Here is a 24039-nt window from a genome sequence, read left to right on the forward strand (position 1 = left end):
CAGAGTGCCAGTTTTGCGGCGTAAGAGGACATATCGCGAAGAATTGTTTCAAACTCGACCGTCAGTTGAAGACTGCGGAAGATTCGTGGCGCAATAATGCCTCCAAGAGAGCATCCTCTAATCCGGTTTGGGAAGCGCAACCTTCTGTTCCTCAGAATTCGGGAAACTAGCTACCGATGTTTCAAAAGGGCGGATATCTTCGGTTTCTTCTAAATTCCTTAGCCCTATTGCTTCACAGTTCGTGGTTAGAGGCCTGCGTCGTATCCTCTCTTTTTTTATGTAACCAATATATCAGTTTCTTTGAGTTTTTATAGATTTTCCCCGACGAATCTGCCGTCTTTGGCTGTTCCCGATGTAACCTCCAGCTGTACTGTTTGTCCGGTCTTAGCCTGAGTTCTCCGGATATTCAGATAAGATCGTTCCTCTTCTTTCATTGAATGAGTTATAAATCCAATCAATCGTTTTTTTTCCCCCCAAATTTGCTTAGCGAATTGGGAATCATCCGGTTCCTCTCACTTTTGTCCTCCCAACTCTATCTCTTGATCCCCGCAAGAACTTTGAAAGAAAATCTCTTCCTCTGGGATCCGTTCTGTCTCCTGCCCTTCGGTCTGTCTCGTGTCTTCGGCCAAGGAATCTCATGAAGAACTCACTAACTCACCCTTAACACTTACCTTTATAAAACAAGGCACATAAATTTTGAAATTCAATTTAACGCTCAACTATCTGCTCAAGGTTTTCTGTGATTTACCTTGAGACTGTGGGCAAATGCCAGATAGTAAAAAAGGGAGTCTTTAAATTTTTAGAGCCACAGCTCCAACTCACCTTCGAGTACTGACTGCTAGATCACTTTTACAATTGTTTTATCTTTCCCGAGTCGGGACGACTCTTTTCCTCGGAGGGGAGTAGTGTTACACAGGGTGAAATCACCCGTTTTACCCCCTTTTAATAATCTAGTAGTCATCATAGATAAAAGACGTTTATAAACCTCTTATGTCTTTAAAAAGAATAAGGTCGCTGTGTCAACCAACATTATTGTAAAAACAGTCTATCTCGAGACTTTAAACGGAGAGCTTCATCAAAAAATAAATCCTTTTCCTCTCTTAATATATATATATATATATATTGTTACGAAGCGGAAAATTAAGAGAGGAAAAGAATATATATATATATATTGTAACGCTAGATTCTGTTACCCTCAGATGAGAACTTACCGTTGACACCTTGGCGCGGTTCTCCACTTACTCTGAACAACTAAGCTATAACAAAATAAAATACGTTGGGCGTCAGACGCTTTAGCGTCGAATTTCATACAATAATTACCAATCAATAAGAATCAATACGAAACAATACGAAAAATAACTAGAGAACCCGTTGTACGGCTGACTAGGTTCAGGTACTCACTCGAACTGGTAGAGTGGCGGTATTCAAGGCAGCTAACGATAATTAAAGAATTAAAGAAAGTCAAGAAATAAAGAATAAACTCAAGTCAGGGAAAATGAACGGGTCAATCAGTCATACATTGTCGAGCAGGTTACAGGTTTAAGACAGTCAAATGAAATGGCAACGATAGCGGTAGTTAGTAAAACAGACAATAGCCATTCGCAGAAACTTCGATAGAACAGAATTTAACGGTAGCTTTGAAACGAGAGACGATAGTTAATAGCGAAAAATGTGCGTAGGTTGGGCGAAGCGATATAATGCAAGAATTTACTTAAATCTACACGTAACTGGGTGACGTGATCTTACTCAAGTTGCAAAGAATGACGCTAAGCGAATTTTTATTTTGTTAATTAAAAACGAGAGTGCGAACTTTATTGCAAATCGATAAAAACAAAGCGACGATAGCTCGGGAGACAATAACGCAAGAATAAGACAAAACCATAGATGTTTACAAGTATGAAAGATTGACATTCATTAATAATTTACAAAAATCGGTAGCTTAGACGAGAGACTAGGTTTCCCTATTGTTACTTGTGACACTACATGTTGAATTTCTATATTCTAGTATCTTTGTTATGCTTTGTCATTTCAAGCTGGTTACTTTTATGACACATTCTATTTCAATATTTTGGTTGGTAATAAGCAATCTTTTCCTTATATATTCTAGTATTTGTTTGCTTTCTTTTAGCAGCGTGCATATGTGCACTTGCGCATAAAATAAATCTCGTCGAATGTTATACGAAGTAAGAGATAGTTATTAAGTACGTTTATTCAATTGCTCTGATTTGGATGTATTACGTAACAAATAGGAATCTGATCTGCCACTGCAAAATATAACTGCCATGCACTGGATGCAAAAAATAAGAACATAAATGATACATAACGGACTTGGAAGGATATGAATCTCATCGATATCTATGATATCATTGATACGTATCTCTGTTCTGTGTCTGATATATAGCTACCATAATGTTTTGTGGCGGACATAATGGAGTAAATGTACGGTACATGTAGAGCACATGTTTTCACGTTACTGGGATATGAATGTGCTACCTGGGTTAAAATGTAATTCAGAGAAAAAATTTGTTCAGAACGGATACAGCTCTAAATTTAAGTTTTTGAACTACGAAACACTAGAAGTGCATTTTCCGCAAAGAAGCATTGATTATTTTACTAGAATTTTTTTTTTCCAAAAGCTAGAGGAAAGCACGAAAATTTATACGCCTTTTGAAAAAAAGCTAGATTTGTCGTAATAGGCGACATAGCAGTTATTGTACATTTTTGAGGAATCTCATACACATATTCATTAGACTATCACAAAAATAACAATATTAATGAGCGTACGTGACCGGGGGGAAACAAAGCACGGTGGATTCAAAATAAAAAAAGGCCAAGCATATAGGCAAACTTTTCATTGACTTCACGTATAAAAATGTTTGCTTAGCTATGACTTCTGTTTATTGCTATACTACCGCGAAAGTTGAAGAAATCAATCAAATTCTATGTACAATCTTCTAAAGATTGTAAAGCTAACTTTTGAAAATAAATTTTCTACCAAAAGAACGAATTGATGATAAAAATCATCACAGTATAATTATCATAAATACTAGTCTAAATTCAAATATGTGTTTTCCGATCGTGAATATTCATCGCGAGGGATACAAAATCTTACAAACCTGATTAAAATCGCGTAAAAATGTTCAGAATTCATAGAATAAGGGCACATTACTTTTCAAGACGTCACAATGTTGGAGATTTGAGCTAATACTTTATTAAAATTCCGGCGTGCAATTTTTTTGCACTGTGATAATGCTGCGAAAAGCCGCAACCGGGTCACAGACGACAAGATAGAGACGGAGAGAAAACAAAACTAGTGCTGTTTCGCTCGTACTTTACTGCACTCACTGATCACGCGACTGCACCATAGAGATATAAGAATAGAGTACGTGAGTCAGCCGATGCGACCCGCACGCAATAGAAAGAGAGAAGGCAACTAGTCAGTCTGGTTGTCTTTGTCTAATCACGCATGCGCAGCAGGCGAGTCTCGGCCGCACTCAATACGAAAACATATAAAAAAATAATGTAATCAGTAGTAAGACTATGAATAGTAGTATTAGTATAATTTAAATAAACTAATATACAATATAAGTGAAATCAATTTATGTCTGTGGTCACACAAGGGATCTTGTTACAAAGAATGTTTACCATCATTTGATATCGTGTTTGGTAATATTTGCAGAGTTTTCGAGACAACTCTATCCATAATATTTGAAGAAAATGTTAAATGTCGATTTTGACTTGAAATTTTTTCAGCGTAATACAAATAAAGTTCACGTCGTCAGATGCAAAGTGCAAGCCTCCACGATTTTTTAGTTTAGTTAATTTGTAATTGCTGCTGTTATCAGTATTCCCTTCTATCATAGCAACGCACTGTTTACAATGAATTTTATTCTTTAATGAAAATACTATAGAACCGCTAATATGATTCACTATTTCATCGATATATTCTGTGGAACACCAACCTCCTTTTTTGGTATAATCATGTTCAAATAGAGTACGAAGCAGGTTATGTTTGTGTCAAGAACCGTCGGCACGCCAGCGCATGCGTGTTTAGACAAAGATAACCAGACTCCCTAATTGCTCTCTCTCTTTCTATCGCGTGCTGGTTTTCACTTATGTGCGCTCCTGTGGCTCACGTACTCTACTCTTATATCTCTATGGACTGCATCGCTTAAGGTACAGTGGGTCTAGGAACAGCGTGGCCCAAACGCGTGCCCCGTACTGATTAGCTTCGCCATTTTTACGAAAACTATTTCGCGAATTTCAAAATATCAGGCAAATTACATGCGTTGACTGAAGATACCAGCTTCAGGAGGGTCCAGGCAAGAGGTCAGGTTGTGATACTTCTATGTAATAGTCGTGTGTTTCATTCGATCATAAGTCCAATACACTGTTATATGAGCCAATATGACATCCAATATGAATTATAAATGAACGCGATGTAAATGAAGTGAGGATGTGAAATACTTTTTTGTAGGAAAAATAATTTTAACTTGCTACCAAAAGCTAACCTCAAATGATACTCAGCGGTTTAGAAAATCATGCCGAAAACTGCAAATTTTTGTTAATGTGCAATAATGTCAAGCAATAATATGCAATTACTGTACATATTTCCTTTGTTCTGTTGCTGGATGATTATACGCACACAGCCAATATGCATCCCTGCTCAGCGAAAGGTTGTCAGAATACGTTTCAAATGGGTCTGAAAATGAATTACTTTCCAAAAGATATTGCTCGAAGGAGAGGATGGGAAAAAAACTGCAGGACTTTGGGTCACATGACTGACTGGACACCAAAAGATTCATCTGCTCTATGCAAGGTAAGTTTTATATTAATTTTCACTGAGTATTCGATATCGGAATTTATTTTAGAGATAACTAAACACCTCATGTGATGAAACTAGAAAAATATATTATCGACTTCTTTATATTTGTAGTGTCATTTCATACCAGATATGTGGGAGAAAGTGAGGTCAGATAGCAAAAGAAAATTGAAAATGTGAGCTATTCCAATAATATTTAGGAACTTGGTACATCAAGTAAATCTACAAATAAGTCAAAGTTACATACTTATACAATTAATGTAATAATTTTGTTCCTTTGTCTGTTATTATTTAAGTTTAAAGTTTTGTCTTTAGAGTCCACTCAAATTGAAAATACTCACAAGGAACAGAATAATAAACACACAAATCCCCACTCACATAAAGTTTATCCATTACAAGCCCATGAAAAAGAATATAACAAACTTTTAATCCCGTTTTCACGAAGAATCAACGATGCAAACATTGAAATTGAAACTCTTACAGAGATATGATTGTGCATTTTTAAAAAAGATTTTCACAATAATGTTATATAAATTTATTACAAATATTTTTGATTTAATATTTTACAAATTTTAGAGCCTTTAGACAATATTGAGGATGTGCAAATAACAGAGTTGACCAGCAATGGAGAGATACTTGGTGGAAAACTATTCGGAAGGCAAAGTGAATAAAATATGCACAAAGTATCTTGCAGTAATCATGTCAAAGAAGACAAGAAAGCTTCAGAAGCAAAAATATAACGTATTCCTGACAATTCAAGTTTCAACGAAATTGAAGTTAAGTTTAACAACTGATCAAGCGGAGTATAAGAATGAATCATTAATCACAAAGAAGTTTGTTTATGATGATGGCTTAATCAGAGAAGAAGAAACATTACTGGCCTGGCACCAAGATGTCAAAGCTATTGATTCTAACACAGATTTAGTAAAAAAGCATAAGGCACTTGAAAAATTGTACCGCAAAGTGAAAGTCTAAGAATTTCTATGAAAAAAGATACAAGCAAAAATATAATTTATTTAAACGTGTTGGTTAAGACATTGGAAGACCGAATACGTATTTTTGAGCAAACTCCACAAGGTATCCATACAATACTAAATTACGATCAATTAAAATTTCGTGATAGAAATTTGCAAACAATGCTAAAATGGTTTAATACTTCTCTAATTAAAGCATATCAGTTAAAATTTGCATGCGGAGTTTCCAGGTATACAGAATTGTTATGAGAAAAATTTCCTCTTCCATTATCTCTCAGAGCACTTCGCAAGAAATTAGAAAATTGGAAATTCGTCAGCGGTATTAGCCACGAAATTTTTGGATTTTTTAAATTGAAAGTATCAGAATTTAAAAAAGAATCTCATAAAAATGTGTTATAGTTTTAGACGAAATAAGCATAATTCAAAACTTATGTTATGATAATTGTACTGAGACTTATGCAGGCAATGTAACATTACCCGGGCATCACAGTAGCGAGGTTGCAGCGTACATGCGCTTGTTATCATGGTCGCTGGAATCAGTAAAAAGTGGAAACAAGTCATTAATTTCTTTTCACACAGGGAAAAGTACGGACGGTACAAAATACAAGCCATTATTTCTAAATTATATAAGAAAAGCGCATTCATTAAGATTAAACGTTCATGATATTTTATCCGATATGGGATATTCTAATCAAGCTATGTGGCGGTCATTTGATGTTAATTTGGGAATGTATTCAAAGACACAAAATAAATGTCAACATCTAATTGATGACAAACAGCATTTATTTTTGTTTCACGACGTATGTCATGCGTTTAAAAATTTAAAGAAGGGATATTGAACGATGTAATTGTAAAAATTCCTGACAAGTACGTTAAGTTGTATAATCTTCCAACAAATATAGCAAGTTCAGCGCATTTTGATGAATTATTGAAAGATCAAAGTGATTTTGATTTAAAATTAGCTCCGAAATTATCGAACAAATACATTGATAGAAATGGACATTTTCAAAAGATGACAGTAAAAAGTGCCTCGCACGTTCTTCGTCATGAAATTATTACGAGTTTGGAATTTTTAGGGGAAGAACTAAATAAACCTGAAGTTAAAACCACTGCCTGGCTGATAGAAAATTTTGCACTGTGCTTTAAGATACTGACTTCCAGGAAATTAACTTTTGCTGTGAGTAAAATGGATAAAGAAAAATGTAATGCTATCGTTACTTTTTTGTATGAATTCATTGATTCGGTTTCGTCTCCAGAGTTTGGTAATAAAAGAGAATTCAAACCATTTCAGAAAGGAATGATAACATTGACTACGTCTTTCAGTGAATTGTCAGAATATTTGATTGATAAATGTGGCTACATATTTGTTTTTGGTGGAAGATTCACTCAAGATATTATAAAAAATTTATTCTCGGTTTTAAGGATGAAGAATTGTCTTGAATGCAGTACAATTAAAAAATAACTTAAAATTGATGACAATTTCTGATTATATGAGAAACGTTTCAAGTAGTAATTATAATGACGATGATCGAAAGTTCCTACCGGACGTTCTTGAGTTTATACAAAGTTTAAAAAAAAAAAGTTCGTGACACTGACAGTTTAAATATTTCTGCATCGAACTTTGTTCCTGATATGCTTTGTTGCAATGTACAATTAAGTAACATAGAACTAAATATTTTGCATCAAATTGCGGGATGCCTTATCACTAGTATTATTAAAACTAGAAAAGTTTGTAAACAATGTGTATTATGCACAGGCAATTTAAGATCAACTCAGCGTTCTTATAACAGGATATCGTACCTGAGATGTTATAAAAGTAACCCACTATTTTTTGTGAACGGCAAAACAATGATTTATTTCATTGAGATGGAAAAAATATTTAAATCGTCGATAGATAATTTAAGGTCATATAACTTGAGTTTACGTAATTATTTTGTTGAGAAATTTAATTCAATACCATATATTTTACTTGAATGTTACAATTTATAATTAAAAATCGCCGAACGATTTGCAGTCTTCCGGCTGAAAATCCATTCGAGCAATGCAAAATTGACCAAGGGTTTAAAAAATGATCTCGTATTCGCCAGCAAGACAATAGCAATACATATGCGCATCAGATAAACAAATTGTCTTATTTTATTTTTCGATTAAAATGATTTTGAATAATAAGTTTCTAAATAATATTCTTTAAACGTTAATTTTTCCTCATTAAAAATGCATAGAAATTTCTTATATCCATTTATAATTTTAATCTCTGAACAATGGATTGAAATTCGTTATATTAATTTTAAGATTTAATTTTATTTTTGTTATTATTTTTTTTTTTTAAATTTTACTTCACGTTTCAGATCATGCTGCAATGGTCGAGAACTAATTGACAGTATTATGAAACTGACTCGGAAAGTCGCAGAAGAAAACTTATTTTTTTTTTAGTATTTCTATTTAAATTAATTTATTTTTGATCAACATTTATTCAATGACACTGTGTCGACTATTTCACAATATTCTTTAAAATTAAAATTTATACAAAAACATTCTTATAAATAATCTTATATTTATAGTTTACATTTTTTATCATAATTTTACAGAATTTTATTTCTATACATTTTTCTACAACGTATGCCAATTTTTATTGTTTCTTGATATTTTTACATTGAGATATTGCTAACTTTTGACCTACTTTTACGAATATGTATGAAGTAAAAAACTTGGTTTCTATACATTTATCTACAGTTCTTTTACTGTACATAGTCTCTTGAAATTTTGCAATAAAATTCACAATATGTGTGTCTATTATTGAATATTTATTATGTATTTAATACAATTTTACAAGTCATTGCATAAAAATAAAGCTTCCGATCAATATTAAAAAAGTTTATTAAGAAATATTCACATATAGATGGTTTCATATGGTACGAAATTCATTCCGCCGGAACGTAGAGCCTAGGCCGATAATTGAATGTGTAAGTGGATGCACATTTCAAGATTATTGCTGTACGCTTTTGATTATTACTTTAATTTGATTGTATAATGTTTATGTTTTATAGAAACAGCGATGTGCTATTAGTAATGTAAGGTATGAATTCTGCATCATGTGTAAATACCGAAAGTGATATTTCTCTGTTTTGAATTTCACGTTTTATTTTTCCTGAATATGCCACACTGTTCCTAGGCCACTGAACTCTGATATAACTGGAAGGCTTGCTGCGGTGGTGGAGGTTCAGCCGACAGAGATAGCTCAAATGTACTCAAATATACCAGCCTGTCTCTTTCTATTAGGTACTGCGCATGCGTTGCACCGTCGAAGCAAAAATGTTATCCCACTGCAATATCCTATTCCTACTAAACCACATTGAACTTTAATATGTGATTGTGAACAACCGGGGATTTTATTTTATTGTTAACTTTGAATAATTATTCTGTTAAAAAATGATGTGAGGTTGTTGTGTGACTAAATGTAATCAATTTTTTATACCTGGTAGTAATGTCTCATTTTTTGTGTAAGTATTTCGACTTCAGGTAGTCTGTAAGTATTTTGAAAGAAACCAGTCCTTAGTTTTATTTTTCCTAATTTAATTATTACAAAATCTCAATACAATATATCAATATCATATGAAAAAAAAAAGGTAAATTTTTATAAAACATAAGATAATGCAAGAATTCGTGAAGAGATTCAAACAGAATGTGTTGTAGGTGTGAAAATAAGTGGACAAAATTTTTGGAAGACACGGAGCGACTGAGAGAGTGGTCTTATTTGATACCTCTCACTCGGCTGAAAGCAAGTCCTATTCCTTATTATTGCAGCGGGCCTTCCAGTTATATTAGAGTTCAGTGTCCTAGACCCACTGTACTCAACGCGCACTGACACGCTACATGCGGGTAATGGAAAATTTGTATTCCGCATTCTTTTTTTGTTTCCCAAAAATGAATAACTACGCACATATTATCAGTAATCATGAAATACGATCATTTTACCGGGTTCAACATTTTTGCTTAATGAAGTTCTTGTAAGAACTATACACATTGTATAAAAAAATTTTCTACTCCACGAGTTTCCGATTTTTTCACAAACATATGGCAAAATCGTGGATTGTGTATAAAACGGGGAAATTGTACCTCTGCTCTCGCTGCTGCATACGAGCTAGCCCTATTACTGCGCTTGCGAGTATCTATAAAACCCATAAATAACGAACAGATGTATAAAATTTCAGTGCGCAATTTCCTCGGTGGACAGGTTGTTGAATTTAAAAAAAATATGGGCCTGAAAGAAGTGATTTAGTGACCATAAATTGAACTTTATGTGAAAAACACAGTTTGCATAATACACGTACGTAAAAAAATTAAGAAAAAAAACCGTACAAGATGATGAAAACCTTGCGCGCTTGTTGGCTTCATTCTAGAATGTTGCAAGAATTGTGCCAGATGGACAAAAATTGCACAGGAACAAACTTGTATAGCACAAAATTTCCGGTACGAAAGTCAGCAAGAGCATATGTCCAAGGTCAATAGCATAGGTGTGGGAGGCACCCGAAATTCTGCAATCAAATCGCCACAGTTTCCCAGATTCGACGCAGTCCGAGGCGACGTCCCAGGTGCGTTCCGGAACAAAGAAAAATGTAATATGCAAGTGCAAGGATTGAATAACAAATCTGAAAAAAAATCATAACTAATCTTTGCACCTTTCTATAAAGAATTTTCGAATTAGAAATCCAATTTTCAAAAAATTTGAAGTTTTATCCCAGTGGCCAACTTATGTTTCTTGCTACCAGTCGTAGTGACTTTTCAGCGTGTTGAAGAGATTCAGATAAATCAAATGCAAGGCCAATTGTTGGATTATTATATTACGAGTCTCGTTTTCGAGATTACATCATAGTACCGTCTAATTTCACACGCTAGCGTCACGAATATTCAGTGCTTAACAAAAGAGCACCGCCGGGTCCTTATGGCGATGCGGTTGTTTCCTCTCCAAGTCAACGTTTTTCGTGTGTGAAAGTGTAGCACGTTTAGAGCTTTGTTCAAAGTTTTTCATCGGGAAGAATCATGGGAAAATCACACAAGAGGAAGAAGAGCAAAGAGTATAAAAACGAGAAGTTCTTTAAGAAATTGAAGAAGATGGTCAACGCGATGCCTGACAGTTCTTCAGATACGGACTCGAGAAGTCGGGCGCTACCTCGGGCGTAGCTGCAAAGAGAGTAATGATTAACCATCAGGGTGCATCGACAAGTCGTCGAGGTATTTTTTCATGTTCTTTATAGTTATTTCCGTAGACCGGGCGGCTTTGCCGTACGGAGACAATTTCTACGAAATACATCGTCGTACATAACCTAAGAAGGTTCGAGCGTGAGTCGCTCGCGGAAAAAACGGGCCTCAGACTCAGCGGTTTTTACCGTACGTAGGTAGACTCTCAGAGTTCTACCTTGAGTCGCTTGTGAATGTAATTCACAAAAAATAGATATTTATTGCATATTCTGCATTTATCATGGCCACAGACTCGACGGCTTAATCCGTACAAAGGAAATCTCACAGAGTATTTCCTTAGGGTCGAACTGCACGACTCCGCATATTTTGTGAAATCGGTATACCAATATCGCGGGTGAGGTTTACCATCGCGGTGGTAACATACTGTGGTAAGTTAGAACTCTTGTATCCTGATTCCTACCTTACCGATAGTCGGTATGTTACCACCGCGATGAAAAGCCTTACCCGCGATATTGGTGCTGACTATTAATATAGATGGCACCACCTATATTTTCGCCCGATTTTATCGATAGACATTTTCACAGTTAAATTTTTTGCTAGTCAGCTGGGTAGCCATTTTGATTATTGCTCGGTCGGATGAGCAACCATTTTCATTTTGCCCTTCGTCAAACGCTGCCCACTACCTCTTTTTACGTTAACCGATTTGTTTCCCTATCACATGCCACCACGTTGATTAGGGTCGGGGTGTGCAGGTTTTTGATTCTTGCTTAGTCAGATGGGCAGCCAGTTTGATTATTGCTTAGTCGGATAAGTAGTATGGGGGCACTTTGTCGCGTCACAACAAACCGCCCTCGCACCCCTCTCCGGCGCCAGCCCCTCGCCTAGGAGTGACTTTGGGGCGCCTTCCCCTTCCCCCGCTGCCCCTCGCCTAGGAGTGACTTTGGGACGCCATCTCCTTCCTCCGCCACCCCTCGCCAAGGAGTGACTTTGGGACGCTATCCCCTTCCCCCGCCGCCCCTCGCCAAGGAGCAAATTTTGGGGCCCCTTCCCCTTCCCGCGCAGCCCCTCGTCGAGGAGGTATTTTATTCTAGAAGCTTCTCCGGACGACCACCCCTTTCCCGCAACCCCTTGCCAAGGAGCGGTTTTTCCGCCTCGTAGCTCCGCGGCTCGTCAGCCCTTCGCCCGCGACCCCCTCGCCAAGTGGTGAATATCGTGTGACGACCCCTTAATACGGGTACCGTTGACCGCGAATCAGATTCCGGACTTTACGGGATGGCCTCTGGGTCTGTGCACCCTGACCATGGGACGATCTCTTTCCCCTTACCCTGGTGCCCCTGGCCGTGCGGCCGACTCTGGGGCCACCTACCCATCTGGCCCCGCTACCTCCGTTCACGAAGCGAACTTTGCGACTTGGACGTTTAGGGTTACAGGTCCTCCACCCCGGCTCTCGTTCTTTCTCCATCCCTGCTCTCTGTGTCGGGTGCTCGTGTCACTGACCTTACCCAGCCGTCAGTGTTTATCCTAAGGTTTACGTGCGCTTGGAAAATATAGACCTGGTCACTCTCTCTCTCTCTCTTTCTTAATGCAAGACTATAGGCAAACTTAGATGTACGCGGATCAGGGCGGGTGGGTGAGGAAACAGAACTCAATGGTGGATTGCGTAGAAAATTCAAATCTCATCCTCGCAGGTTTATTCGGTTAACACAGGTGCAAATACATACATGGTTATTACAGATAACGAATAAATGATAATTACAATGTTCTTATAATTACACAAGATATGTTAGCAAGGTTTTTTATTTACCAGCCTTATGATCAGCAACATTACAATTCTTAGAGGTACAACATTGAAGACAACTTATAGGATAAATGTGATTTGAATTCACGGTGTTAGTTTTGTGTTTTGTGACATGGGCTATTCGGTTGTGGAATAATTCTGCGATACGATCGTTTCTTTCGAGGTCAGGAGTGAATATATTGAGAAACTCCCGCAGAGAAAAACCAGCAGCCATAAAGTGCATAAAAATAATACAAAATTGTCCACATACATCAGAAGTGAGGCTTTGAAGCTGTCTGTCGTTCTAGTCGTGTTGTCTGCAATTTCTTCGTAAAGTCCGCTTATGGTGAGGGACGAATGGTGGTAATCCGAAGCTGTCGAAGTATGTACCGTGTCCCGAGGAACTGACGAAAAACGTCACCCAGTGGCTACCGGGGCGTGTGTGATCATCCGTGTTTGACACAAAGGCTGTCGGGCGTGTCCAGATGAGGGGTATCTGATCCGCTGCAAAAACCCCGGTCTTCCCGTTCGGCATTGCCGGCATCGCGCTCCATATCTGTAGACTGTCCATTTTGTACCTCGTCTTTTTCTGCTTCTTCTTCTTCGCCCTTGTTATCGGAGATGATCATACCATTCGTAAAAGATTGTGAGGAGGTATGTGAGTCAATCGCAGTAGTAAGTATGTCGTAGGGAACGGTAACTTCGCCGTCTGACGTAGGCGCAGACGGATCAGGAGAGATTTCCAGTGAAGCGACTGACTCTGGTATTACTGCCTGTAGCGTGAAATTTCTTTTTGGTACCTGCAGAGGCTGATTACTAGTCGAAGTCTCCTCTCCGGTGATGTTGGGCTTACTGGCTGACAATGCTTCTGTATAATCGTATTTAGTTAGAATATTGTTATTGTTGATCCATTTCTTCAGTTTGAGTGCGTTGTTCATCGCACATTTGAAAAATTCCCCCTTCATAACGCCGTGGAAGAAGCACCATACCGAAGACCGTTCCAGTTTGTCGAACGCCGGGCAGTCGATGTCCTCCAAGTTGTATACTTGACGCGCGGTACTATTTTTAATATATTTACATTTATCGTGTCCACGGGCAAAGATTCGATGAGCGTTACGTGCGATTTCTCGGAGGTTAACGTCTAATTGAACCAGAGAGATATCACCTTCAAACCACTCGATGCCATGATGGTAGCAGGTTACGTAATTGTTCACCCCACGTTCTTTGAGCGGCAGATTCGTGAAGGGATATGGCGGTTCTACTAACCAATATGCCGAGTAGCGGTGATCGATGGTGACGACTGCCACCTCTTTCGGTATAAATTTACCATAGATATTTCGAAACCCTTTAATATCTATCACGTAATCCATACTTGAACTTGAAAGAATGTAGTCGAATGAATAGAGAGCTGAAAGAGCGAACCTGCAGTGACGTAGTTTTAATACTGACTGGCTCGGCACCGTAGTTACGGGTGTTTATACCGGGAAAATCTCTTGAAACTATACATATAATGCGCATGCGCGAGTTTTATCGGCTGCTCGGGCAGGCTGGCCACTCCGAGTTTCAGCTGTCAAACTCTGTTTCTGGCGGCGGCGTAGTTCATACGAATTTTTGAGGTTAGAATCTCAAACAGTCGAAGTAGTGACTCGGAAAGTTGATGCTAATGCTCTTTGAAAATTGGCTTTATTCGACTAAAATGAGAAATCTATTTAAATGTTGGGTGCTTGGAAGAAACGCAGCAGGTAGGTGCGAACACTTTATTTAATCATTTTTATTATTTCGTACATTAGAAATAACAATGGAACTTTTATCTATCAACAGGTGATACGGCCAAAATAATTACATCTCTGATATTCACTGTTATCTGCCCATTCAATTTGTCAGACGTACAAAGATCATCGCCACTTTCAAGCAACTAGGCAACTCTCTCACTCTTTTGTGATTTCAGGCGGTAATATGGAATTGTATCACTTTCGAAAATGAGACATTAAACCGAGCGTTCAAGAAATTTAAATATCTCACTATCTGTAACGGAACTGTGAATATTTTTTTTCTTGAAAATAGTTCAACAAAATTTACGAATAGTCGATAGTCAATGTATTTTTTCCGATCAACAAATTATTGCTACTACTATTTAAAATTTCCGAATGATTATCAGAATTTATTTCGCAAATTTTCAATGATGTCCGATTAAATAAATGAAGAGAACCTAATACTCAAATTGAAAATTCAAGTAATACTAGATTTATTAAAATGATTTCTGTATTTCATGTTAGTGCGGTTCGAAACAAAGAAAATCTAATCGAAAGCGTAGAACTCAGGAACGTAAATCACATCCTGTGACACAAGTTGAAAATCAAGTTTCTCAAAATGCGCCTCAATGTCACAATTAGCTTCAAGGACAATCATGTTTTAGAGTAATGTTAGAACATTATTACGAGGATCTTGACTTATCGGATTCAAGATTGTGTCCGTTGTTCCATCAAAATAAATGAATATCTAATTTTTAACCAAGTTTATGAAGATTTTTTTCCAAATAATGTAATCCGATACAATATCTTGTTCATAGTCCTCCGAACATCACCTTCTAACAAGGATATTTGGAAAGAGTCCCTTTGTTGCAGAAACCATTATAAAATTCTTGGTTTTCAATTCGTGCTACTGAATAACTCTGTGTTTCAGGTTCCATTTTCAATCTCAAAATGGGATTTTTTTTGCTCCAGATAATGCTAACATGAAATTCAGAAATAATTGCGGTACATGGAGATTCACAAGCTTTCAGTCTTAGCGTAGGACCCTATAAAGAGTGTAAAATTGAATTTGGTTTCAAGTTATCGTGCAACTAGTTAGCCAGATGACACCGTCAACTAAGATTAAATTTAAAGACATTTTCAACTGAACTTATTCAACAGTTCTAGATTTAGATTGATTCAGTTTGCCTAGCAAAATTCAACCCTACAATCTAATTGAGGACTTGAAAAACTATTTATCTGAATTCAATGCCAAAGAGAGCAAAAGTAAGCTTCAAAATAAGATACCAAATCAAATGGTATAAAGTTTGAAAAACAATGCTGGTCAATAATAATGCTTAAATTACAATGGTGCACAGAATGATTCCTCGGTAGAATGAATTGGCAGCAACGGTTAAGTAACAAACTTATCGCTATTGGCTCGATCAAAGTAAAATGATGGGATATTCAGCCATTATGATCTGTAGTATGTCCCGCTCTTCAATTTTGCCTCAACTGATGTTAAGAAGGTGGCGATGGCCTGATAAAATTCACTCCGGCACCTGACGTCTGACGAAACAACCAGGTTCAATGGTTCTAATGATTGCACCGCTCGAGAAACCAGGATCCTTGCCACCTAAACGTTTTGACCATCAGGTAAGGCATAATTTTCCTCGTGTTAATTAAAGTTTAAACTTCGAGCCTGCTGAAAAAAAAACGAATTTAATCATTGAATCCATGTTAAAATATTGTCATTGTCAAAGATCACGTAATTGGAAATTTACTTACATGCTTCGATGCCTGACAAATTTAGTCCCGCTTTGACAATGAATTATTTCGTACCTGAAAATATTAGAAGCTATTATTATCAAACAGGATCTTTTGGTATTTTTGAATACAACTAATTTCCAATAAAATTCACAAAACATAAAACGTTAATGAGACGCATTGCCACCAGACATCACCTGGCTTAATGCTCGAAAATTACAATCACAAATTACTGATCGTTAGATATCGTTTGACGTATTGCTTTTGTGAATACCATTTATTGAATTTGTATTGTGGAGTTTTTTCCTAGTCCATATTTTTTCGAAATCAACAAAATTCTTCGATTAGCAAATTCACAATATGATCGCGAATATCACGGTATGATCGCGAGGTTACTGAAATTCGTTCACCTGAACCGCTGAATACGAGGTGAATAAACATCGCCGATCACATCGCGAAACTATTTCCTTGTTTTCCTACGTAATGATGAAGAGGGACATCGATTTCTAGAATTGAAACTCAGAGACAGATCACCACGTGGTATTTAACCAGATAGTTCGTATCCTAATTCTGTGCATACCGGCGACACTGGGAGGGCGCGAAAACCACAATTCTGGCGATACCAGAATTTGATTGGATGAGGGCAACGATCGCGACTGGTATCAGCCAATACAATCATCTTTCTCCAGAGTTTCGTAACTTTCCCACCCGCGAATATAAACAACCCCGCCCGCGTAAATTGACCACTTTGCAATAAGATCGCGCAACTTCAACGACGTGTCTGGCAACTACCTCGATCTTTTTGTGAATTTTTTCATCGTGTTCATTAGATAAAAAAATGCCTAATTACAAGTTTTCTGTGCAGGAAAAGGTGGAGTTAGTCAAACATCATTACCAGGGCCCGTCTTACCGGGAAAATCAGGCCCATTTCGCCGTCACACACCCGGATCGACCGACACCCTCGTTAGCGACCATCAGGAATCTGGTTCTAAAATTTGAAAAATCCGGTAGTGTCGACGAGAGGACCAGGAAAATCTCTCAACCAAACCGTCAGCTGAGCTGAGATACCAAGCTGGACATCTGCTTGACCGTCGAAGAGGATCTATTCAAGCCTATCAGCCGCATCGCCCAGGACTTGGAAATATCTAACGCGTCGGTCAGAAGAGTATTGCGTGAAGCTAAGTACAGATCGTACAAGTTTCAAGTCCATCAAGAACTCTTGGCTGGTGATAACGATAGTCGTCTTCGCTTCAGCCAAGAGTTGATGGAACGTCTGAACGCAGACGAGGGCTTGTTGAGTCGCATTTGCTTCTCAGATGAAAGTACGGTGATACTTGTCGGGAAACCGAACAGGCAGAACACCAGAGCCTGGTGTCGAAACAACCCTCGTCTGTTCATTCAGGCGGGCACGCAGTACCCGTTGAAGCTCAACGTCTGGCTTGGCGCGATTGGCAATCGGCTGATTGGGCCATTTTTTATTGATGGAAACCTCAACGGCGAGAAGTATCTCTGGTTGCTGAGAGAGAGGATTGTACCGGCTCTTAGGCTGATTGAAGAAGAAATCGTGAGTGTATTTTATCATGTAGAGCTGGCGTTATTATTAGCAGAGTGCGTATGATTTTCAAATGAATAATTTTACGCTTACTACAAGTAACGTATCATTTTCTGTGTTTAGGGTGAACCTGTTTGGTTTCAGCAAGATGGAGCCCCACCGCACTTCACACGTGCGGTGCGTGATTACCTCGACTAACAATTCCCTGGACGCTGGATTGGCAGGGCAAGCCCGGAGGTCGAGTGGCCAGCCCGTTTACCTGATCTCGCTCCCTTGGACTACGGCTTGTGGGGCCATTTGAAAAATGTTCTGTATGCCCAAGGTAGGATTGAAGACCTTGCCGCACTGCAAGCTAGGATCTTGGACATCCTGCAGAACCTGTCTCCGGATATTATATCCAACACGACAAATGCCTTCTACGACCGGCTCGGTTACTGCGCTGCAGCTGCTGGAGGGCATTTCGAGCACTTTTTGAAAGGCAACCAATGGCTAGACGAGGGGTGATCAGAAGAGTGGAGATTGGTCTCCCAGTGTTTTCAGTCGATTGTCTTGTAAGTTATTGTTTTGTTTCCTAATTTTTCATTAACAGCATGATTTACACTGTAATATTAACTGTTGTTCTTTTTCTCTTTTTATTTTTGGATATCTGGTGAACCCTCTTTGTTAACGGAATATTGATTGTTGTACAATGGAGCTGCAAAAACTTTGTCAACTAATCAATGATGTCGGCGAGGGTTTTTGTGAGTATTGCGTCGCGTACGTTTTCTGTTAATTGCTACTCTTTGTCCTCCTAAGCTTCGTGTTTAAGATGAATAATTTCTTTATTCCTTGTTACTCATTTCTTTTATTTATTTCATGTTCATCGGCACTAATTACTGACTTCTGGAGCACTGCACCGTAACGAATCTACTCTGGAAATACCTTCTACTGGGTCTCAACCATTCATTTATTTTTAATTTTATGTAAATAAAGAATCTGTTCACAATAAACATTGTTTTTACTTACCTACCTCTGTTTGTCCAGACTCCCACTTGTTAATGACATTTCACGTTGAATTTCAGATTTCTTCTTTCAATAAATAACACCCAATTTCTGTATCATTTGATATTTGCTTTTCCGTTAAATTCTTTATTGCGTCGGTTGAATATCTTCCGAAATTAACCACGGTATTGCTGAACGATACTATTCTTCTTAGACAATTCACGCTACGTAAAAATAAACAGCAGCATAACCTCAATCCACGGCTTTACGCGCGAGAGAATTACAGCTTTTGTTTCATTTTGTGTACGTTGGCGGCTTGCTCAGCAGAAGAAAACATCACCGCGGCGCGATTTCACCGACCAATGAGATTAAATTATTTGGCGCATGCGCGTTATATGTATAGTTTCAAGAGATTGTCCCGGTATACAGCCTTGTGTTACAATCCCCGTCTCAATTTTTGTTTATCGGGTGTCTCCAGCCGGTCTGTTGCTCCCCTTGAAGACGTTGGCGTGGTGTAGTCACAGTGCTCTCTCTCTCTCTCTCTCTCTCTCTCTCTCTCTCTAACGGAAATCACCACCTGGTATATCATAGAAGCAGTCGTGATAGGAGGGGCGTGATCTCCCTCTCTTTCTTAGCCCGAAAAATCTGTAATGACCTGACGTGCAGCATCAACTTCAATAATATTATCAAATTCAGCGTACACTAGGCAATTCACAGTTTCTTTGAGAGCATCGTCGAACCGCACTTCGACCCTGAGAGTTCCATGTTTGATGAGCGACCAGTGCGATGTACAGTTGGCCGAGAGATTGGGGGTTAGGTCAAAAGCCAATAGACAATTTCTTTTAGCGAACTGCTGCCGGTCGATACAGTTTCCTTCGTTCAGAAAATGAATCCCCGTACCGGAGAAGAGGGTGTGATAAGCGTCCACGTAGAGATCGTCTTTGCCAAAACTCATCTGTAGCGGCTTCGATGGGACTTGCACCCCGTCGACGTACAACGATAGAAAATTCAAAGAGTTGTTTTGAAAATTAAACGGATTGCACTGTCTGTCGCCTTTGAAGGCTTTATTGCTGACAAAACCGATTATCACTCGTTTCGGTAGTTGTCCGAGTATGACATTGTTCAGTGTTTCTGCCTGTACTCCTGCGTGTATGGTGAAAGACTTCACCTCGACTCTGGTTACGGGATATTTTGCCGTACCTTCGGCTAGCGTCCGTGCGTGCACCAGCAAGATTCCAGGGCTGATCTTCATTCGGCGAACAAGCAGTGAAGTTTCCAGTATGTGCAGCCTGTGGCGATTTTCGGCTTCCATGATGCAAAAACTGTCTCTTGATCTCACAAGTCGAAGACGCAGTTCCACACCGTTGGTTGAAAATTTGTCTTGATTAAATACGTCACCGTGCAGATGTCCAATCAGATCAACGGTACGTGCATTGCTCATGATCCGTTTGCGTTCGATGAAACCTCGGTCAGCACCGACGGCGTCGGCGTCGTATGCATCCGATACTCCATCCTCGCTGTCGTACCATAGAGCCGAAGAAAGATGGGATTTTTTGGCGGGCGGTGCGTAATTCAGTAGAGTCTCTATATATGCTCGATAGGCGTAAGAGTTGTTGGCTGGTGAGACTAGTTTTTGATTGAAGAATATATCGACTTGATTAAACATCGAGTGAAGCAGATTGTTTACCGGAGCGGCATGCGGAGTAGCCGCGTTGCCTTCGCCTGCCGACGGGGTAGGAGCAGACGGTTGTAGCTTCACTCGTACGCTAAGCATAGTGTGTGCCAAATCGATGTACTCATCACCGTTTCCAGGTACAACAAATTCAATCGGGGAATCGTCGGTTAGAGATGATACGGGCTTGTAGTGTACCCATTGACCAGCCTCAATAGACGTCTGCGTTGGTGGTAGAGAAAACAAATCCAGTTCCGACTTCATACACTCACCCGAGTGCGCGTGCAGGAAGGCCATTGTTGATGTTTAGATTGAAGACGAGCGGCGCGTGGGCTTACCGGGGTCCGAATATGTCTGTAAGGTCCCGTTTTTTACAACACTTTTTCCGCTTAGTTTTCTTGACGGTTCTGGCACGCTTGGGTATCTCGGCCGATGTTTTCTTTTTCGACCTTCGTCTAATTGTTCTCGTAGTACCAGCTGCTTGGTGCGCGCCGACAAGTCTGTTGACGCGGGCAATGTTTGACTGACGCGCTAATCCGCCGGCTCGGCTTTTATAACCGCTGCCCTCCACGAGTTTATCAATTTTTTTTTCAGCAGCTCCTTTCAATTTGTGTCCTGATTCTATGAAATGACTCTTGACTGCCTGTTTGAACAGAGTGTCGTTTCTTACGTCTGTCATGACGTTCATCCCTGCACGTAGTGCTTCTCTTCCGACCGCGCGAGCACCACTGGACAGCAGAGGTAGTATTCGACGAAACAGGCCTCCCAAGAAGCTGCCGATTCCGTGCCCGCGTAGATGCGGTGCTCCTCGGTAAACCGTCTCTATGCCTCCACCGCCGAGCTGATTTTCGTAATGTTGTATATAATGAGCCATGTCGTACCTGGTATGTTTTCCCTCTCTTTTGCTGAACGACTCCTGTGATTCCAGTCAATTACTCAACGCGTCTAAAATGCAGCGTTACCGTCAGTGTCCCGCTCGTGAATGGTGCTGGACTACCGAATTGATCTCTTGTATCGATCTCGATGGTTTGAAAGTTCGTGAGCATCAGTGGTACGTAGTACAGTGGCGATAGTGTTTTCATCTCTGATTCGCCTTGTAAGATATAGTCTTTGCCGCATGTTTGAATGACTCGTAACAGCGGGGCGTAAACATCTCCAACGATACGTGGCTCCACCAGATCGCAATAAATGAACACCTGGCAGCCGGGGATCCTTGATGATTTGTTGGTTTCGGATACCTCGCAATCTGATACCTCAACTGCGCCTTCCCCAGGAGTATTGTAATGCGTGACAGAGGGTATTGTTTCATTTTTCACTGGCGCATTCCCCCGAGGGTGTTTAAACGTGAGTGGATAATGAATTCCGGCCAGCCCGACTTCCCAGTCTCCCGTTAGTTGAATCTGACGCGGTAGCTGGGTAATGTAACAGCACGTCCGATTCTCCGGAAAAAACTGCATCGAGCTGTTGCTCGGTAAAGTTAGGTAAAACTGATCCCGGGACATGTTCTTTGATGCACGAGTCGAACGGTGAACACTCAACGACTGCGATACATGCTGCAATAACACGCTATTTTATCATCCCCGTGTTTCCCCCTCCACACGCTGAAGTTCAAGGTCGTAGAACAAGCCGTCGATTACTTCGCCGTTGAGATCTTCCAAGACGTACACTATCGGTGAACGTGCAAGCACTCGTCGGATCTTGAATAATTCTTCGCTCCAGTTTGCCGCGTAGCCTTTTTCAAATGTTCCCTTGGTTTTACTAATTCGTACAAAATCATTCTTATGGAATCTCGGTTTGCCATTTGGACGCGGAGGATAACGCTTTTTCATGTGGGCACGTACTGTAGCAGCATTGCGAAGCGTCACTTCCGACGGCGCCATGCCGATGCTCGAGTGAACTGTATTGTTGTAGGCTTGCACGATTTGTGGCAAAACATCGACGTAGCGTTGCGTCTTTTTATGTGTGAAGTAACGCCACAGGCGTTCTTTGAGTGTACGATTAAATCGCTCCACGATAGCTGCTTTCACGTCGAGATTACGAGTAACACGATATCGTATTTCGTTGTCGCGAAGTATCTTCTGAAAAGCACTCCCGACAAATTCTTTACCTTTGTCCGTTTGCAGTAGGTCGGGTCTGCGCGGCGTAGTGTGTAACACTTGCTCGAAACCTTCAGCAACGGTTGCGGCTGTCTTTCGTTTCAGCGGGACCACCCATGCGTACTTGCTCAATACATCGATGACCACCAGGAGATAGCAAAAACCGTTGTTGCGGCCTTCATGTAACTCAGGTTAGCCAGGTCAGCTTCCCATACGTCGTCTATGTTGGAAACGTTGTACCTTGCTCTCGGAAATTTCCTGTGCACGGGCTTGTGTAAGGTGTAGGCATCCTGAGCTGCCAGCCATTTTCTCACCGAATCGCGAGAGTTGTTTTCGCGTGCAACATCTTCCAGAATTCGTGCTCCCGCGTAACCGGCAGTATGCGAGGGATTGTAATACGTTTCTTCAAGAAGAGTCGTCATTTTTCTTCAGCCGAAGTGTTTTCCAACCGGATTTTGCTCCGGTGGCGCGTTTGCGTAGAGCGTATCCTGCGTCGTGAGAACGGCTGGTTACGGGTGTAACGTTTGCGGAACTTCGTTGCTTCGTCGGGGAACTACTGGTGTGCGTCAATAGTTGTTGCGATGTTACCGTCGGTAGACCCGGAGCGTCGAATTTGCGTATGTCTTTCCAAAGCGTATCGTTCCCCACGTATTCTCGGGGTACGTTGATCGTCTGAAGAAACCGTGCAAACTGACCAGACCCTGTGGGAGTAAAAGTCTTCCTAGATCGCATGGCATGATTGACCAGGTCGACGATGTTTGCGCCGGGAACTGTAACGCCGTCTAACGAGACGGTTCCTGCGGCATCCCAAGGAAATCGTTCCTGTACGCTGCCGAGTTCGCGCATCAGCATTTCGGCCTTTGCACGATACTTCCTTGGTACCGCTGACGCGACTTTCTTTGCGCGCGCTTGAACGTTGCCAGGACTCGCAGCTACAGTGGGAGATATCATTGATTCTTCGGCTGTGTTTCCGTCTTCTTCTTCCTTCTCCTCCTCCTCTTCCTCTTTCTCCTTTACCTCGAGCACGTCTAATTTCATGGGTTTGCGTGCGTCGTTTGCAAAAAACAAATATCGTTGAAGTACCTGCTGATAGAGTTTCCATTTTTCTGCGTCGTCTTTCGTCGGTTTGTTCAAGATGTCCTTCATCTCGTTGTCGAGTCTTGAAGCGGGATCGGTGCGTGTGGTAGTTGTATTTCCAGGTGAAAGCGTAGTGGCTATACCCTCGCTGACGCGTTGTTGAAATCTCTCTATACTCTCCATAGGAATTAAAACTATCTTCTTTGTACGTTCCATTTTGCTACTTGGAGAAGAGGCTGGAAGCTAAAGTCCCGAGTAACGGAGCGAGCAAGAGGGTGAGAAATCCGTTCCCACGTTGAACAAGAAAACGTTTTTTGGACTTACAGGTACCCCGGTTACTGGCCAACCACCGTAATGTCTGTTTATGACGTGCCAGACGATTTTTCTGAATT

The 24039-nt window shown here is 40.0% G+C and overlaps 2 protein-coding genes across 2 annotated transcripts; one reads left to right on the plus strand and one right to left on the minus strand.

Annotated features, from left to right (window-relative positions):
* Positions 1–17107: 17107 nt before the first annotated feature.
* Positions 17108–18019, plus strand: LOC124293003. Its single transcript, XM_046731896.1, has 3 exons — positions 17108–17276; positions 17367–17833; positions 17945–18019. Exons 1-3 carry the CDS (start codon positions 17108–17110, stop codon positions 18017–18019), a joined length of 711 nt encoding a protein of 236 aa, XP_046587852.1.
* Positions 18020–19433: 1414 nt separating this feature from the next.
* Positions 19434–20771, minus strand: LOC124293004 (uncharacterized protein F54H12.2-like). The gene has a single exon (XM_046731898.1). The coding sequence runs from the start codon at positions 20769–20771 to the stop codon at positions 19434–19436; it is 1338 nt and encodes a 445-aa protein (XP_046587854.1).
* Positions 20772–24039: the final 3268 nt, after the last annotated feature.

This window comes from Neodiprion lecontei, chromosome 2 (assembly GCF_021901455.1).
Source record: "Neodiprion lecontei isolate iyNeoLeco1 chromosome 2, iyNeoLeco1.1, whole genome shotgun sequence".
Classification (NCBI taxonomy): Eukaryota; Metazoa; Arthropoda; class Insecta; order Hymenoptera; family Diprionidae; genus Neodiprion; species Neodiprion lecontei.